This window comes from Leptodactylus fuscus, chromosome 5 (assembly GCF_031893055.1).
Source record: "Leptodactylus fuscus isolate aLepFus1 chromosome 5, aLepFus1.hap2, whole genome shotgun sequence".
Classification (NCBI taxonomy): Eukaryota; Metazoa; Chordata; class Amphibia; order Anura; family Leptodactylidae; genus Leptodactylus; species Leptodactylus fuscus.
This window is the reverse complement of record NC_134269.1, coordinates 157,331,034-157,351,207: the sequence shown is the minus strand read 5'-3', so window position 1 is coordinate 157,351,207 and position 20,174 is coordinate 157,331,034. Positions and strand designations below refer to the sequence as shown.

Here is a 20,174-nt window from a genome sequence, read left to right as displayed (position 1 = left end):
GACTAGAATTTTAACTTCTGGTCTAGTATAGTATTGGAACTTTGCCCGTAAGCACCTTGTTTAAAAGTGTAGATCTAGACTTGACATATAATTTTATTTTGTATTTTGCTTGCTTTTATCAAGCACATTATACATTTAGTACATTTACAGAATACATTTACCTGCACTTTATAAATGAGATGTAAATATGTGCAGCTACAGGACAATAACATAGCATGTTGCAAAGCTTCAGTCTTTGTTATATTTCTGTTTTGGCACAGTGTGGTATGCAGTGTTTTCCAATAGGAAAACTTTCAATTTGTATTATAGCCATGGACCTGGGCCCTAATTATAGAAATCTGTCAAGTATAGAAACAAAGTAAAGAAAATTTAGACCCAATAAGTGAATTATGAGTTTCCTCAATTCTGTTGCATTTTGTAGAATCTAGTGTTGGCGGTAGGGAGTCTGTTAGAAGATGTCTATTGCAAATGAAAATGATGAATAACATAACAATAATCACCAAACAAGTGACCATCACCATTAATACCTGGGGAGTCAGGCTGCTTCAAGTTCAGTACTTGTGATTGTTGTAATTTACAGAATGTTGCTTCACAGATGATCAGTACAATTGTGCTAAAATACAAGAACTTTCAAATGAAAGTCCCATAGATGGAAAGAAAAGTGGTGGAGATCTTCCTATAGATATGCTGTCCTGGATACATGTCATCCGATATCATAATCATCTAATGAGACTTAAAAATCTGCTCACAATGACAGGTAAATTACTTATTGCCGATTCTTTGTAAACAAGAACCTATGTTGAGTTATTTTTGCTTTCCTGTTATTATGTTACAAGGCTTGGTCACCTTTTGGGGCAGAATACTGGCGTATAGGAATAATATTGAGGTGCACATTGTGCAAATGTGGACGAGAATCGGGGTCATCTAAGTTGAGCACGCCCAATGATTTCCATTCAGAATCAGGGATGTAAGACAGATTTATGAAGAGGCTGCTTACCCTTTGCCAAACGGGTCATTTATTAAAATAGGCGTAAACTACACCAGTCTTAATAAATTTGCCCCATTATTTTTTACAGAATTGTTTTTGTCTGCTACAGCCTGCATGTTTTTTATACATTGCAGAGTAGACTGGCATGTTCAGAGTGAAATCTTTTAGACAAGCTAGATCTCTGGCAGATTGGTGTATAGCCCATCTCTTTATTCAGAGAGCTTGTCTCCTGTATTTTACACTAATGAGAATACATTCAGGCTGCAGAAAACACGTTTCTTAAAGTCATAACTAGTCGTAACTACATACATTTCAGTAAAACATGTCCGCAAAGTTGTCCATAGCCTTCCCCTATCTGAAGTGTGTTAATGTTTTAGCCATATGATTATATGAGGAGAGCAGCATATACTATGCACACATCGTCATAAATTAAGCAAATCTTCTGTCAGTCTATGAGCAATATTGAAATTTATGCCAGCTTGTAACTAGCGTAGATTTCAGTCATCATTCATACCAGGGGACTGGCATAAATGATGATAAATATGTCAGCCACACCACACCACTTCCCTGCTGTGTTCTCTTTGTAGAACTTTTGAGGCTGCCATAAAAACGCTATTTGCACAAATGGTATTTAAAAGGTTGCAAACCCTATGGTTTGAGAATCTTTTATGGCATAAAATTGGCATAGGGACATCATAAATGTACCCTATTGTCTTGATCTAAAAAATACTGTCCTCTATTACTGAGCCCCATTACTGTCTTTCCATAGGAACTGCATGACACATTAATTTTTCTTACTATGCATTAGAGTATCTGCTCCATCATACTGCTTTGCCTTCAACATACTGCCTGTAGTTTTGTAGCACCTCTGTCCTCTTAATTAAGTTCTAGTTTATGGGGTTGTCCCATCTGGATAACCACTTCTTACTATAAAGTCATCCAAGGTTTGGCTTCATTTAACCATGATGCTCAGCTGTTATCACATAGGGAAACTCCATATGTTAGCTTTAGGAGAGGTGTAGTATGTCTGGTAACCTATCCACATGACAGGTGATCAGTATCTGATCTAACTGGGTCCGACACCTGGACCCTGCACAGATGAGCAGTTTCAGCAGCAAGTAACAGGAGCAGAGCTGCATCTCCTCCCTGTCCACTGCAGTAGCTTCCAGACCCCAGAGGCTATTGCAGCTTCCATCAAAGTTATTAGCTTCCAATACGCTAAACATCCATCCATCATATCCATCCAAAGTCGCAGCTTTTATTCACCTTGAAACCCTTCTCATACTGCTACACTTTGTGTGAAAGGATAGGAACAGTAGCTGTGCCCATGACAAGAGCATCAGGTCACCAAACTTCAAAAACCTGCTGCATTCTCTATTTCTGGCATCTAAAGAGTTAAACAGAGGGAAGGGAAACGTAAGAATTGAGAAAACAATGGCAGCTTCTAGGCCTCTAGTCAAATTTAGCAAAATAAAAAGATGACTAAAATGAAATGGCAGAACTAGTGTTATTTTTTTCCAGTCCCATTATTAAAGGGAGTCTGTCAGCAGTAAATTCATTATAAACCTAATGGCAGTACCTTGCAGCGGTGTTTCTACAGTTTTCAAGTATGCTTCTGTTATTCGGCTACCCTTCAGTACCCTAAAATGCTTGGTCCTGAGGGCCATCCTGAAGGAGTTAAATAAATGCAGGTTTGGAAATACATAAGGCACTACCTTAATTCTTTAACCCTATCTGATGGCAAACATTTATGACCCTCCTCATTCGATGTCCCTTCTGTCTGTGCCCATTCATTTCTGCTTATCACTCTCAAAATGGTCCCAAGGTCCCCTGTACAGCACTTCCCTGCTTTGAGATGTCCGAATGGAGCTGGCTGGGAACATGTGTTGTCAGAATTTTCAGCTGTTTTCGAAGAAATTTCTAGCACCTTCCAGCTTCACATCCCCATGTAACCTGCATTTGTGAATTCTAATATCCTTACAATTAACAGTGACAGATACAATATATCACTCGCTTTATTATATGTACATGTGTTTTTACAGATTTTGATGATGGGAAAGTGTCTGCCAGTGACACACTATACACATCTGTCTTTGATAATGGGATTACAGTGCGCTATGTGGAGATGCACCTGTTTCTCAAGAAGCATCTTCCCTCTTATTCCACATGCTGCGTGAATGACTTTCCTGCAGAACTATTATGGGGACTAGAACAGAAAACAACAGGCTTTTATGCTCTGCCTAAGGTATATTAGACTATTGTATATGAGTCTGAATATTCATATGTATGTAAAGTAGGAGCTTCATTTTATGGATCATACATTTAAATGCACAAGAGGAGAGTTGCTACCTCAAAGGTAAAGACAAGTAGCATTCATTTAAAAAGGTTTCTAAAAGTATTCAACATTATTTTACCTAATGTCAAAATTCAGGTCTTAAAGGGGTTGTCCAGGATATACAGATTTTCACAAGAAGACTAGGGAAGGTATGCCCTGTCACCATCCAATCCAGTGGTGTCCCAGATGTCTTCGCCTCACATGACTGATGGGGCCAATCAGCGGCCTAAGGAAAGGAACCCAGGATGCCATTCATATACATCGTCCTGTGTCTTTTCCTTAGGCCACTGAGCAGCGCCACACCTCCCATGAGGCGAACTGAAGCGACCGCTTCAGGCGGCGCTATGTCAGGGCCCCAGGGAGGGCGTCATTTTTGCTTACCTAAGCCAGTCCAGGACAAGCTGTCCTGGACTGGCTTAGCACTGAACGGTGGATTGGGGAGGCCGCTGGAGCAGCGCTGCTCCAGCAACCTCCCCTCACGCTCAGGCAGAGAGCAGGTCCTCTCCGTGCCTGCGAACGCCGCTAAGCCCCGCCCTCCCAGCTTCGCCCCGCCCCTTCGTTCCGCCACACCCTCTCCGTTCCACTCCTCCCGGGGGGGGGGGGGGGGGGCTTTCTGTCAGCCGCCTCAAGCGGTGAAAAGGGCAGGTTCACCCATGCCACTGAGGCCTTCCGCTGGAACAAGACACCAGGAGGAGCAGGACCAGACTGCAATTGGAGACGCCAGAGCAGCGGGGACAGGTGAGTATAGGTTTTTTTTTCCCACTTTCCCAAACCTCTATGCGCAAAACTGTTAAAGGCATCTTGAACAACTCAATATGTCTTCCAAACTAATAGTCCTGCACTGGGTCCTTTAATAGTAGAAAAAACATACCCCTGTGTGCGCAAACTGATGATGCAATGTATCATCATCCTTTTATTAATATGTAAATCAGCCTGTAAGTGCAACAAGACTGGGCCCTATTTGCCAGATTTACCTACAGACAACTCTGAATCAGGCGATACTAATACTGATAAATGTCATTTAGTGCTAAAGGGGTGAAGTTGGTCATCAATTTTAGAGGACATTCAGGGCACTTGTGGCTGTTTATAGGCAAATCAGCCCCTACCTTTGCTTATTCAGTCTATTTGCATATTCATAAAAATATGATTAGCTCTTCATCTGTTTGTGGCTAGACATAAATGTTTCCTTTCCCATTAAAAGCCCCTAAACAGCATTGTTATCTGTTATGGAGGCATTTTAGACCTGACTTACTATGTTCCTAAATTTTATAATAAAAAATTCACTACAAGTACCCTTCTTTTTAAATTTTCTGTTATGGTTTCTTTAATTCCCAGTCCTTTTTGATTCTCTGACTACTTTATCCATACTAATGACATTCATCATGACTGGCATATTGTGTGTCCCTTATGCCGTTGGTGTATGCGCTTATGTCATAGCAGGGTGCATTCTCCGGGAGTCTCTGTGCTTTCACTATAGTCTACACCAACAAGGAGCACTAAATTGGCATAATTGATAACGAATCTGACATGGTGGATGATCCCATCCTCACCATGATGCTTTGCCCACTTCAAGAAAAGTGGAGAAGATGGCATGAAAGCCACATTTGTAACTTTGTACAGAAGTGATGTAAAAAAGTGATTCTGCCTCACTGTGCTTTTCTGAATATAAACTAGAGCAGTGGTCCCCAACTTTTTTTCCACCAGGGACCAGTTTCAGCAAGACAATTTTTCCATGGCCCAGTGGGGGTGAAAAGGGGTGTGGATGGGGGCGGGGAAGGGGTGTAGATGGGGGCGGGGCTAAGCATGAGGGTGTAGATTAGAATCATGTACATATGAAAATACAAGAGACAGTGCAAACTATATAATTTTTATTATATTTAATGTGACTCAAGTCACCATAAGGCAGAATCAGTGCTATTAACTTCACTACAGCCTCACTACAGCTACATTACACGTCACAGGGACAAGTGACATGTAATGTAGTTGTCCAAAGTTTGGTAGGTGAGTGCGGGGTGGAGCCAAGACCCACTGCATGTCCTGCATAGTACTAGAATCCCGGACATACAGCAGGTCCCAGCTCAACCCTGCACTTTGCTCACTTTATCCCGATGAGCAACAACCAAGCGTCAGCAGGGCCGGGTTTAGATAAAATGGGGCCCTGGGCAAAATTAAAAGTGGGGCCGCATTCGTACACACAACATTTGTACACACATTAACATTCTGTTAATTCAGTGTGCCGCAGTGCCTATCACTGGTACTTTCAGGGATGTTCTTAATGTAAATTTGTAAGGTTTTTTGCCTAGGCAAACTAGTTGTTTCTGTGCCTTATCTTTAAAGATCAGGTGCAGAAGCAACAAGGCATATGCCCTTCCCGAGACTAAAAAAAGAATGAATATATATATATATATATATATATATATATCCCCTTTAAATTCTGACTCCATTTAAGGAGGAATTTATTTTTGTATTCTGATATACAGATTCTAGACTTTTGGTCATGCATACTAAAGGGGTTGTCCAGGTTCAGCAAATAAATGATTTTGTTATAATGAAAAATGTACAGTTTTCGAATATACTTTCTGTATCAATTGCACGTGGTTTTCTAGACCTCTGTTAGTCATTCTGTTACTTCCAGTGGAATATACATATATATATATATATATATATATATATATATATATATATATATATATATATACTCACACACACAGTCCACAGTCATGTGATGATACACAGGTACCCTGCTCATTACTAGACAGATGAGATGTCTGGTTACTGTACTGTGACTATAGCGAGCTGTGCACCTGTATTCATCACATGACCGCGGACTGTATATCACATGACCGCGGACTGTATATCACATGACCGTGGACTGTATATCACATGACCGTGGACAGATTTTTATCAACAGGAAGTAAACAGGAAGAATGACAGCAAGCAGATATGTAGAAAACCATGATGAATTGATAAAAGAAGTATATTAGAACATTGTATAACTTTTCATTATACATCTAATAACACGTATTTGCTGAAACTGGAAAACCCCTTTAGTATTTCAGTTTACCTAGAACACAAAAAAAGAAAAAAAATCCTGTTTGTTAAAAAAAAAAAAAATATGGAAATCTTTTTAAAATGCCCAAGCAGTCTTCAGATGGAACTAGATCCTCATTTCAGTGTATGTAGTATTTTTGTGCTATATGATTTTCCTCATATTCAATCAGATCGGTATAATGTAATTTAGATGGTGGAAGTGTTGTACTGAAACAGTCCTGTTTTCTAGCTCTCTGTTGAGAATATAGCTTTGAGGTGTAAAATCGAATTAGTTAAATATAACCTATAGCAATAGTTTCTTACTAATGATTCAACTAAATGTCATCTCTCTGCTAATAAATCAGTGTTTTTTTCTAATTATTACTATGTTTACATAAATCTGGGAATTTATTTTCCTAGAGAAAATGTTGTTACCTTAGCAACTAGCAAGTAATTAAGCTTTTTTTTCTACTTGCTGTGTGCTCGGGAAACATCATTTTGTGTTTAAAGCAATTAAATGACATGTGAATGCTAACTAAAATATACACACTGTCTTCTGCTCTGAGAGTTACAATTTCCTAAATGCCAGCAATGACCTTACCATCTGTTTCCGTAAATGGGGGTGCCAGCTGAATCAGTGGGAAGCCTCTACATTTATAGGATTACAAATCTGACTTTCTTTATGCAGCACACCAAGCTAATCTCTTGCAAGAATCAACCTTCTTCTGCCATAAAGCTTCATATTCTCAATTAATATATGTTTTAGTGTAGAAATTACATATAGGGTCAGAAGAAGTGACCTGGAATCTAGCTTGAATTTAATATATGTTTTCCACCTCGGCAGAAGAATTGTTCCTCCACTGACCTCCTGAAATAGTTGGCTTAAATCGAAGGAGGAACGTGACCTGAATGAACAATGGATTTTCATATTGTAATGTTTGACTTGCATATTGTTCTGTGTCAGAGAAAGTGCCTGGTCTTGCATTAGTGCTGGACTGTTAGGATTTCAGTTGAATTTATAGAAAATCTCATTGCAAAAGAGAAAGCAAAGATTTTTGTTACATCTCATTTTTTGAAGATGTGCATGTTGTTAAAGAGTTCATTTGTATCTATCAGAAATACATATTAATTTATCAAACGAGGCCTAAAGACCTCATTTACATACACAGTACATTATTTGGTTTTGGGTGCAAGGACATTATTCTTAACAATAGCAGTTTATTAGCCTTCTTATTATAAGTATTAGTCTGTGTTTATTGAACTCATAAAATTGTTATCTCCAGAATTGGTGATCTTGTAGAGGTAGGAAATTAAACTCTTGAACTTTTGAGACTTTATCTTTATTCTCTGACATTTTTGTTGCACTTTTCAAAAGTAGATTTAATGGAGTTTGTCCACAGGATAGGAAATAAGTTGCAAATTGGTGGTGGTCTGACTTCTAGGACTCTCATCGATTATGAAAACAGGGGAGCATTGCTGTCACTCTATTCATTTCTATGGTGCTGCTGGAGATAGCTGAAGGACAGTGCCCATACATCAGTGGGCATACCAGCAAACCCACATTGAGCTGTAAATAGTGTATATGTTGTATTTGTGCACAAACACCTTTGGTTCGAGGACATACTTTGCGTACTTGTAGAAGATTAGATGCTGAGGATGGGATTTATACAATCCCCACACACACTGCAGATGTCTTTTGATGGATATCTTGTAATGGACCCAATATGTGCGGCCTTACCCTATATTTACACAACAGTGAGTATTGGCTACATGATAGACCTTGGCCATATTAATTTCACTGTCTGTGAATTGGGGCTATTCACATGATCAGTATTTTGATGGTCCATAGTTAGAAAAACATACCAGGCCTACCAATCTAAGGGTCAGCCAAAAAACAAAAGAAAATGTCTGGGACACTAAAGTATAATCAAAATACAAAAACTTTATTGAGGAACAATATAAAAATATATGGGGAGGACAAAATTACCATTAGACTGGAGAGCCGGCTAAGGTAGGTATATGCAAACAGACATAAGTAGATATATGGACGTGGCAAAGTGCCATATAATTCCAATAGTTTGTGAAGCGTCACAAAAAGTGCATATCACCCTATGAGGAGTTATATGCACACAGTGGTAAGTACATCAAAAAGTAAATAAATCAGGACACAGTATGATTTGTGGAGATATTATAAATCGTGTGTGAATTAAAGGAAGTACACATAAGAAAGTATATAGACATAATACGGCATCGCATAAGCATAACAGTTACACAGAACTTCACAAAATTGTATTGTTGTGCCAAATAAAAAAATACCTCCACAATAAAAAATACTGAGTGATAATAAATGTTTCCTATAATATGATGATATGATGTAAACTAAATGCCATATACTGATGTCAACCAACCAAGATACACAATATATAGAGAGTGAGCCATATGGATATAGTGTATGGTTGTAGTAAAACATCAAGATAATATCATAGATGCCTGCTTGTCGTAGATATATAGAGAGCAAAGAGCAAAGTATATAGAGAGCAAAGTATATAAGCATGTTAATGTAATAGAGAAATCATACCCATAGAGCAGCAACTACCTAACCTGGATGGATCTCCAGGATCCCCAAAGCGCGTTTCGGCGCTAGCCTTCTTCCCGGGGGGGAAGTGGACTAATATATAATCTGACCTGTGCTCCTATATGGACCATCATGTCCCTTATTTCTACTCCACAATACCCTAGATTGGATTAAAGCTACATCTAATAAAACTACAGCTAACATTTTCCCTCTGAGAATAGTAAAACGAATTCATCTGAGGTGCTATAAGGGGGGAAGTTGGGGGTCAGTTGTAGCCAGGATTCATATTATTTTTATCCCTCCCCCCAATATATTTCTCAACCATATTTATCAAGACCAGAACTGTTGAATGGCCTTCATGGGGAAGAATTTATTGTTGTACCCTTTTCATACAAGTGAGTATAAGAAACTTAGTAATATATCGTATTAAAGGAAAATGTTTCCATTTCCATTTATCAGGAGAGGTTACTTCTAACTTAGAGGTCTAGAGAAAAGGGGGCTGCTGGAAAGCATACCCATACTGCATCTCATACACATCATTAAACAATGTAACAAAAACATCACACTTACCAATACTATATCATTGAAGAGAATGTTCTACCACTGCAGAGAGGCAATAAATCAATTAACAGGTCTGCAGCAACCCCCTCCTCCCCCTCCCCTCTCCATAGGCTTCTGTGTGTGAAAGTGAATAGAGATATGGATACTATTGGAGATAACATTGTAAGTGAAGGAGGAAGAAAGCAGTCTGGTAAGTGGAGAAAGAAACATATTTCTGTTCTAAGATATATTACAAAGTTTCTTATATCCACCTGTACGGTTCATTTATTAAAGTGGTTTTATAATTGGAAGATCGCGTTAAAGAATAATGTGCACATTTGTAAAACAGGTTTGAGAATTAAACAAAATGTATATCAGAGTTTATCTTGAAAAACATTAAATGTAATTGACATATCCAGCAGCATCATATTAAAATGTTGTATAGACCGATTTGTTAGTTTTTTCCCTTTTCATATATTATCCTTGTGCTTTCCTCAGATCATCAGCTGCAGTTAGCTGACAGGTGCAGCACAATCGTGTATTACCCTGTCTGGAGCAGATAGCTAACAAGCAGACAGGCCTTTGATTATTTTGTTTCATTACAGAAACAAAGCTTTGTTGCTTTTAAACATGTCACGATGAATTCACTCAAACTCCCCCTGTAATGTAATGTCATCACATGTTTTCTACAAAGATGAAAGTGTCATTATGCAAGCGTTCTTTATTACGGGTAGATGGGGCAGATCCTCATCCCAAATTCATAACGTCTTTTATTGAAAATTTCACATGCAAATATTTTGATTTCATGGAATAATTAAGCTTTGGTAAATGTTAAGCCTGTTCTGAGCTGTGGGGTTTGTCTTTACTGAGTTATTGATTTCATTTTCCTTTGGTCTGGTGAAATGGAAATACTCGGACCTAAACATAAGACTGATTTAAGGCTGAACATCTTTATAAAGAGGAGATAATAATGTTTATTAGGAAATGGGAGACTCTTATCAATAACATTTAGGAGGCTTCAGGTTCTTATTGACGGCACACCTGTCTATCTTTCTACAATCTTTTTTGAGTGCCTTCTTAGTTCTGAAGATGGGAAAGATAGCTAGGTAAAAAGATGGTGTCCTCCTCACATAAGAACAGAACATTTTCAGGTGCCAAAGTACTCCCTGTGTATGTTTACTCAGTTTGTAACATATTATACTATATTGGCCAGATTTTACATGTGCATGTGTATACACACTCTTACAGGGAAGGACGCCAGTAACTGAGTACAACCGCTCACTGGACTCAGAAGCCTCGTGTAAAGCCAGTGGCAGGTGCCGCTCCTTCTGGTGGTCCCTGCAACTAGGTTACATGTCTGCATCCTCCTCTCTTACTTGCTATGCCAGAATTCTGTATCGAATGGCATACTGTCCCTTCCGGTTGACATGAATGCCAGTGTAATTTGTTTCTTCTTTCCTCCTCATTCTCTTGTCCCTTGACTTCTAACTTCCTAGCTCCCATAGAGTACGAACAGTTCCTTTCTGACACTGACAGCAAGCAAGCAATCTAACTTTTTCCAGCCAATCCGTTTTGCCCAGACCTTATTTATGTGCACCAGACACCTGAGTAATATAGGTTTCTAGTTTACTAATTCCTGCAAGGGTATTCTACTTTTGCATTTGCTGGTTTCTCTGTATTTTGATCCTTGGTTTGTTTCTGACTCCGTCCTTGACTCTTAACTTGTCTTGATGATTTCCATTGTCCGACATCGACATTCTAGAAGGAAGTTATGAAAAATATAAGTTACTGAACGAAAAAAGGAAAAATAAAATGAGGTACCCCTTAAAATGGGAAGATTGTAGAGAGGAATGAGGGAATTAGCAAGGATGCAGAGGAGTGAATGTATTGTACCAGGCAAGAAATAAAGGTTTAGTTTTAATAGATTTTTATAACAACCTTTTCAAAATGATTTTTTGGTGTGAACTACTGAAACTTGCAAACCGTTTTCCTCATCTTTGGTAATAACCATTAACACCTGAGACTAAACCTGTTATGTTGTTCAGTACATGAAACTATTAGACCTCATTAGTTTCTGTGTTTCGAACAGTAAAAGTTTCCTTTCTATAACAAAAAATGCTTTGAATGTAATAGTGCTGGGAAAAAGCTGAAATTTATCAAGAATGGAGTTTCATATATGAGTCTTAACCAATGTCCCCACTAGCACCAGATGCGTCAGAATTATTATCAAGCTCCAGACTTTAATAATTCTGGTGCATCTCAGGTAGTTCCATGCACCTGAATCGAAATCTATAATCCTATTAATATTATAAATGTGAGAGTTTGTGGGTTTGTGTGTTTGGATGTTTGCATGTTCGGATGTTTGTTCCTCAATCACGGAAAAACCGCTCCACCAATTTGGCTGAAATTTTCCACAAACATAGTTAATACACCCGATTAAACAATAGGCTACTTTTCGTCACAATAGCACACATACGTTTGTGCCAGGACCCCCACAAAACCCAAACTCACACCACCATCTCTGCAATCTCACACACTTTGGACCATAGCAAGCCACAAAATTCATATTGCCCTCTACAGCCTTGCCCCTAACCCCACACAATCACATATACATATACTTTACCACTTTGCCCCTCACCTTAACGATACTCCAGGAGGCTCTCTTTAACGCTCCGGAGCAGCCATGTTTGCCGACCCCCACCGCTCTGACAATCCGCGACACCGCCCACCCATGTCAATACCCCTAGGCGGTCTAATAAATGCAAAAAAAAAGTTTAAAAAAAGTAAAAAAAAATATAAAAAAATAAATAAAAAGGATTAAAAATTCAAATCACCCCCCTTTCCCTAGAACACATATAAAAGTAGTTAAAACCTGTGAAACACATACATGTTCGGTATCCCCGCGTCTAAAATTGCCCGCTCTACAAAGCTATACAAATATTTTCCCTGTTCGGTAAACGCCGTAGCGGGAAAAATGGTCAAAAGTGCCAAACTGCCATTTTTTCACTGTTTTGATTCTGATAAAAATTTGAATAAAAAGTGATCAAAGCAATAACATTTCCCGAAAATGGTAGAACTACAAAGTACACTCGGTCCCGCAAAAAAAGACGCCCTATACATCCCCGTACACGCACGTATAAAAAAGTTACGGCTGTCGGAATATGGCAACTTTTCAAAAAATAATTTTTTAACACAGTTTTGGATTTTTTTTAAAGGGGTCAAAATGTAAATAAAACCATATAAATTTGGTATCCCCGGAATCGTAACGAAACACAGAATACAGGGGACATGTCATTTTGGTTGCACAGTGAACGCCGTAAAACCAAAGCCCATAAGAAAGTCACAGAAATGCATTTTTTCTTCAAATCTACCCCATTCTGAATTTTTTCCCTGCTTCCCAGTACATTATATAGAATAAATAATGGTGGCATCATGAAGAAAAATTTGTCCCAGGAAAAATTAAGACCTCATATGGCTCTGGGAGCGGAGAAATAAAAAAGTTATGGGGTTTAGAAGGAGGGGAGTCAAAAACGAAAATCAAAAAATGCCATCGGCGGGAAAGGGTTAACTTCAAATACTTCTGTCCCAAAGTCACTATGTAAAGTTTCTCACAACACCGTATAGCAGCTCAAATACAAATTAACTTCAACACAAAAGTCTCACGTATTCTCTGAATTATAGCAAAAACAAGATACAAAGTTACATTTCATATCCCATACCTTATACACACTACGAAAACCTTACCCACGCCTGTATATACCCACTTCTACAATCACCGCAGACGAAGTCGCGGGTACCAGCTAGTGTATGATATTAAGGAAATTGTAGTAACTAGAACTTTGCAATTGGAAAATGCAAATTTTGTGCTGCTACTACCGAACGGTAAACTTCCACCATGCTCAACCGTAAAGATTCGGTCAGGACCCTTGGGAGGACTCTCTGCACCAACAAATCTAATGCCAGCATAAATGACAGTTTGTTTCATTGAACTTGTGTCTTCTGTGAGTTATGCCTTTAGATAAAATGTTTTCTATGTACCCCTACAGAATCTATATACGTCCAGTGTGAGGATATTGCATAACTATCATAGCTAAAAAAAAAAAAACAAACTTTATTTTCATGTCTGTTTTAGGCACATTTGGAAAGTAAAGATTCTCATCAGCATACACCACAGCCATTGAAGTCACCTTCCAGTGGGTCCTCAGAAAGCAAACTACAAGTTCATGGGGAACAAATGGCAACACTTGCTTCAGAACAGGAACTTTGTCTACAGTGGTATTTTCCAGCCTTGGAGAGATCAGCAAAACCCCAGGTAATGTTTAGTATATGAAAAAGGTTTTGCAGCACAGATACTTTTCTGAACAAGTAGCATAAAATGTGTTGTCATTAGAGATGAGCGAACACTAAAATGTTCGAGGTTCGAAATTCGATTCGAACAGCCGCTCAATGTTCGTGTGTTCGAACGGGTTTCGAACCACATTATAGTCTATGGGGAACAGATACTCGTTAAGGGGGAAACCCAAATCCGTGTCTGGAGGGTCACCAAGTCCACTATGACACCCCAGGAAATGATGCCAACACCTCTGGAATGACACTGGGACAGCAGGGGAAGCATGTCTGGGGGCATCTAACACACCAAAGACCCTCTATTACCCCAACATCACTGCCTAACAACTACACACTTTCCACATTCAAAAAAACCTCTATCAAAGTGGGAAAATACCTGGAAACCTTCTTTACTCCCCAAATGGATGGACACAAACCCCAATTTAAGCTCAACAAACAGTAACAACCACCCCTTTAAATCACGTTCCCCATGACAACCACAAATGGAATAGGCAATGGGAATTCCAAAAGCCCTCACCCTTAACTGTCATTTTGAGTGTGTGTGTGTGTGTGTGTGTGTGTGTGTGTGTGTGTGTGTGTGTGTGTGTGTGTGTGTGTGTGTGTGTGTGATGTGGTAAGACCTTCCAAAATTCACTTTTCTAGCCCTTAACATGAGCCCTTCCAAACAAAGTTACAGGACCTTAAGCTGAGCTACCAGCAGAGATTGAGGCCCTTGGCATGAGTAGAGCCTTGCACCAGCAGTGTTTTTGGCACTTAGGGTGAGTTGAGCCTTGTACCAGCGTGTGTCCCTTAACATCAGGCGGGCCCTAAGTTCTGCGCTTTGCACAAAAGTTCCACATTAACTAGGCTGAATGGTACAAAGATTAGTAGGCCCGAGAACCAGGAACAGGTCTTGCAATGGCTGTCGGATAACGCTTAAAGCACATTGTCCACCAGCCAGGCAGCCTCTACCTCCTCTTACCCAACAGTCTTGTCCTCCTTCCACCCAAAATTCCCAATCTTCCCAGAACAATAACCCCAACTGTCCCTGCTCCCCAGAGCTGTTCTCCCTTCCTTTGACTGTACCGCAACCTGCCCCTCCATTTCGCGATTCCACGGACCTAACAGACGAGTATCTGTGTCCAGATGCTCAAACAGTAGAGTCTCCTCCATTCCATCTCCGGTCGATTTGGTGGCGGATGACCAGCAACCCACCCTCATCAACGACGATGAGACGCAGTTGCTGTCAGGGCAGCCAGTTGACATGCGCATTGTGCAGGAGGAGGAGGCGAGACAGGAGTTGGAAGAGGAGGTGGTGGACGACGAGGACACCGACCCAACCTGGACAAGGCGGATGTCAAGCTGGGAAAGTAGTGTGGATGTTGAGGCAGGTGCAGCACCAAAAAGGGTAGCTAGAGGCAGAGACATGTCCAGAGGCAGAGGTCAGCTGCTTTGCCGAAGCCAGGCCAGACCCGGAATGTCCGAAGATGTTCCCTTTTGTACCCAGCCCAGAAAAACTCCCCCATCGAGGGCACGTTTCTTGAAGGTGTAGAGTTTTTTCAAGGAATGCGTCGAGGACAGATATAGTGTCGTCTACACAATTTGCCTCTCGAAATCGAGTAGGGGCCCTGAGAAGAGCAACCTGTCCACCACTTCAATGCACCTTCATTTGGAATCCAAGCAATGGAATCAGTGGCAGGCAGCAACGGCAGGACAAACGTCGCCTGCCGTTCATGCCACTGCCTCTGCTCACAGTGCTGGCGATGCACTCCAGAGGACGAGCCAGGACATCACTTCATCTGCCTCCGCCACTTTGTTGACTTCTCCCTCATCCTCCCCTGTTTCTGTCTTATCTCCTTCTCCTGCACCATCAAAAGCACCATCAGGCGCTTCTTTACAACAACCCACCATCTCTCAGACATTGGAGCGCCGGCAGAAATACACCGCTAACCACCCACCCACGCAAGCCTAGAACGCCAACATCGCTAAACTGCTGGCCCAGGAGAGGTTGGCGTTCCGGCTTGTTGAAACTCCCGCCTTCCCGGACCTGATGGCAACTGTGGCACCTCACTATGCCGTCCCTAGCCGTCTCAACTTCTCCCGGTGTGGCGTCCCCGCCTTGCACCAGCACGTGTCACTCAACATCAGGTGGGCCCTTAGTTCCGCGCTTTGCTGCAAGGTCCACTTGACTACCGACACTTGGACAAGCGCCTGTGGTCAGGGATGCTGCAGTGCTTATCTTTAATGACAGGCAGGATGAATGTGGTGGAGTCTGTTCCCCGGGTGCAAACTGGGGTGGCCTATCTCCTCTCCCAGGCCAAAATTCATGGCAGGAGTAGACTGAAACCCTACGACGCTGCAACCTCCACCACAGCTACTAGCGGCAAACGCTAAAACACTGGTGTGGGGAGACGTCAGCAGGCGGTGCTGAAGCTCATCAGCTTGGGGGACAGACAGCACAGTGCCTCCGAGGTCAGGGATGCCATCCTGGCTGAGATGGCATTTTTTTTTCCCTGCTACACCTGGGGCCTGGCATTTTTACGCCTGTGATAATGGCTGGAACCTGGTAGCGGCTCTGGAGCTTGCCAGCCTCCAACACGTTCCATGTTTGGCCCACGTCTAACCTAGTGGTGCAAAGTTTTTTGAAAACATACCCAAATGTACCGAAGCTACTGTTGAAAATGCGGCGCTTGTGCGCCCACTTTTGCAAGTGCACAGGAGTCGCTGCTAGCCTAAAAACACTCTAGCAAGGCCTACATCTGTCCAAACACAGGCTGTTGTCTGTCATTCACACACGCTGAAACCCTACAATACCATATCTTGAGCAGGGTGTGTGAGCTGCACAGACCTTTGATGGAGTTCCATCTACAAAACCCAAGGGTTCCTCAAAGTCAGCTCCCAAAGTTTCTGCACCATGAGTTTCCAGGGGTGGCAGAGTTATGGCTAGGGGCAGAGGCATGGATAGGGATGATGTCTAGGGGCAAAAGCAGTGTGGATGTGGAGGCAAGCTAAGCAGGAAAAACTGGGGGTACAAGCTAAGGCATGGACTGGGGTGATGTCTAGGGGCAAAAGCAGTGTGGATGTGGAGGCAAGCTAAGTAGGAAAAACTGGGGGTACAAGCTAAGGCATGGACTGGGGTGATGTCTAGGGGCAAAAGCAGTGTGGATGTGGAGGCAAGCTAAGCAGGAAAAACTGGGGGTACAAGCTAAGGCATGGACTAGGGTGATGTCTAGGGGCAAAAGCAGTGTGGATGTGGAGGCAAGCTAAGCAGGAAAAACTGGGGGTACAAGCTAAGGCATGGACTGGGATGATGTCTAGGGGCAAAAGCAGTGTGGATGTGGAGGCAAGCTAAGCAGGAAAAACTGGGGGTACAAGCTAAGGCATGGACTAGGGTGATGTCTAGGGGCAAAAGCAGTGTGGATGTGGAGGCAAGCTAAGCAGCAAAAACTGGGGGTACAAGCAGCCGGTGGCATCATCACTGACAAGCACAGCTGTCTGTCAGCTGACAGGCTGACTTTCACCAAAATGAACAGACAATGGATAGACTCATCATATACATGTCAGTTACATGACAAATTTAGTGCAATTTGCAAGTCCAAGATGGTTTGGAGATCTGCGGAGAGGAATCTCACCACCTCTTGCGGGTGCCATCATTTGGAAGGCAAGCCCTGGGCTCAGTGGGTGAGAGCAAGCGCAGGATAATCGTCGTTTGGCCTGGCGGCCACTGCCTCTCCCACTGTTGACAGGGCTGGCGCTGCAGTCCAGACCAGCAGCCAGGACACCTCCACATCTGCCTCTGACACTTTGGGGAGTTCACCCTTATCCTCACCTTTTCCTGCCATTTCTCCTTTTGCCCGCGCCATCATGCGCCTCTTCCCAGCAACTCCCCATCTCCCAAGCCTTTCATTTCATGCTAAAGTACAGCGCAACCCACCCACATGCCCAAGGCTTCAACGGCCTCATCTCAAGAAATCTGGCCCAGGAGATGTTGGAATCCCGGCTGGGCAGAGTGGAATCCTTTTTGGGCAGAGTGTCTACTGTGCCACCGCACTGTGCCGTCCACACCAGCACTTTCCCCCAAACATGAGGCGGTCCCTAAATTCAGCGCTTAGCCCTAAAGTTCCATGTGACCAGTTACGAATGGACAAGTGCATGCGGACAGGGACGCTACCTTTCAATTTGGGCACAGTGGTTGAATGTAGTTGAGGCGTGGACCGGGTCGCAAAATGTGGTGGCCTGACTTGTCTCCCCACACAACATTCCTGGGAGGAGGGCTGAAATACCACCCTCCTCCGCTGTTAAATTGACCCCAGCTACGAGCTGGAAACGCTGCAACACTGGTGTGGGGAGACGTCAGCGGGCCGTGCTGAAGCTCATCAGCTTGGGGGCCAGACAGCACACTGCCTACAAAGTGAGTCATGCCATCCTCGATGAGACGGCAATGTGGTTTTTGCCACTGCACCTGGGCCCAGGCATGTTGTCATGTGTGATAATGGCCGTAACCTGGGATTGGCTCTGTAGCTTGGCAGCCTGCAACATATTCCATGCCTGGGCCACGTTTTTAACTCATTGCTGCTAATCTTTTGAAAAAGGTACCCCAATGTTCCTGAGCTACTGGTGAAAGTGTGGCGCTTGTGCGGATAGTTTTTAAAGTCTATAGTTGCCGCTGCTAGCCTCTATGCACTCCTACAACGCCTGTACCTGCTGGAACAACGGCTGTTGTGCGACGTCTCCACACTGCTGGCACTAAACATATCATGTGTTGAGCAGAGTGTGTGAGCAGCACAGACCTTTGATGTAGTTCCAACTCCAAAACCCTCGGGTTCGTCAAAGTCAACTCCCTCAGTTGCTCAACCATGAGTGGCCATGGGTGGCAGACTTATGTGAAATCCCATCCCATCCATTGCACTGGACATGAAACATTAGCATGCGCTCAGCACAACTTCGGATATGGCAGCTGCGTTAAGCAGGGTGCAGGGTACAACACAGACCAGGCCCGAGCACCAGGAACAGGTGTTAGAAATACTGCAGCATCCGCCATTTCCTTCCAATTTTGGGGTTTTGGACCCGCCACCGACTTGTCTGGACCTAAGTGGGGATCATGAGACACACTTGCCATCAGGGCCAGCTGTGGTCATGTGCGGTTTGCAGTAAGGGGCCAGTGCGCAATTGGAAGAGGAGTTGGTGGATGACGAGGCCACCGACCCCACATGGACAGGGGTGATGTCTAGGGGCTAAAGCAGTGTAGATGTAGAGGGAAGCTAATTCAACAAAAAAAACAGGGTAGAAACAAAGGCATAAACTGTGGTGATGTTTAGGGGTGAAAGCAGTGTAGATGTGGAGGGAAGCTAAGCAGCAAAAACAGTGGGTAGAAGCAAAGGCATGCAAAACTCTACCCTGTTGGAAGACTTATTCCTAGGTCTGGAACACGTTAATGGCCCCCCTGGACAAATTACTGCCACTCAGGGGCCTAGTGTCACCAGGAGGGACAAGTATAGGCGCATGTTGTGGGAATACCTGGCCGACACCAGCTCTGTCCTCTCCGATCCCTCTGTGCTCTACAGCCTACACTTATTTTCTCATCTTTTTTTCTGCACTGCACATCTCTTGCCTGCTTCCTTTGGGATCTTACAAGTGGTGGTCCACTTCCAAAGATGGTAATTTCACTAGACAGTGTAACGGGAGTAGCTGAGGGATCGCTGTCTTAACCACTTTTTGGCACAAAATTAACTTCCAAAGCCAAATATGGTGCAAGTATATGATGCAAGGACACCTACACACCTATCTCTGACACATTGGGGAGTTCACCCTCATGCGCCCTTTTGGCCTGCACCATCATGCGCCTCTTCCCAGCCACTCCACATTTCCCAAGCTTTTCATTGCAGGCAGAAGTACAACACAACCCACCCCCATGCCCAAGCCTTTAACAGCCTCATCGATAAACTGCTGGCCCTGGAGATGTTGGTGTTTGTTTATGCTTCTGGAGACCCAGACCTTCCGTCAGCAGATGGCAGCTGGGGCACCTCCCTATGCTGGGCCTAGCCGTTACTACTTCTCTTGGTGTGCTGTCCCTGCCTTGCGCCTGCATGTGTCCCATAACATCAGTCGGGCCCAGAGCTCTGCGCTTTGCTGCAAGGTCCACTTGACCACCGACACATGGACAAGCGCCTGTGGTCAGGGATGCTGCAGTGCTTATCTTTAATGACAGGCAGGGTGAATGTGGTGGAGTCTGTTCCCCGGGTGCAAACTGGGGTGGCCTATCTCCTCTCCCAGGCCAAAATTCATGGCAGGAGTAGACTGAAACCCTACGAAGCTGCAACCTCCACCCCAGCTACTAGCGGAAAACACTGTAACACTGGCATGGGGAGATGTCAGCAGGC

General features: G+C 42.9%; 1 protein-coding gene across 1 annotated transcript in view; it reads left to right on the top strand.

The window, feature by feature from the left end:
* The window catches only part of CFAP54 (cilia and flagella associated protein 54), a 263,167-nt gene that overhangs the window by 227,870 nt on the left and 15,123 nt on the right, over nucleotides 1-20,174 (top strand). The window contains 3 exon segments of the mRNA XM_075274556.1: nucleotides 596-757; nucleotides 3,031-3,233; nucleotides 13,601-13,780. Of these exon segments, the coding sequence (XP_075130657.1) occupies nucleotides 596-757; nucleotides 3,031-3,233; nucleotides 13,601-13,780 (545 nt within the window).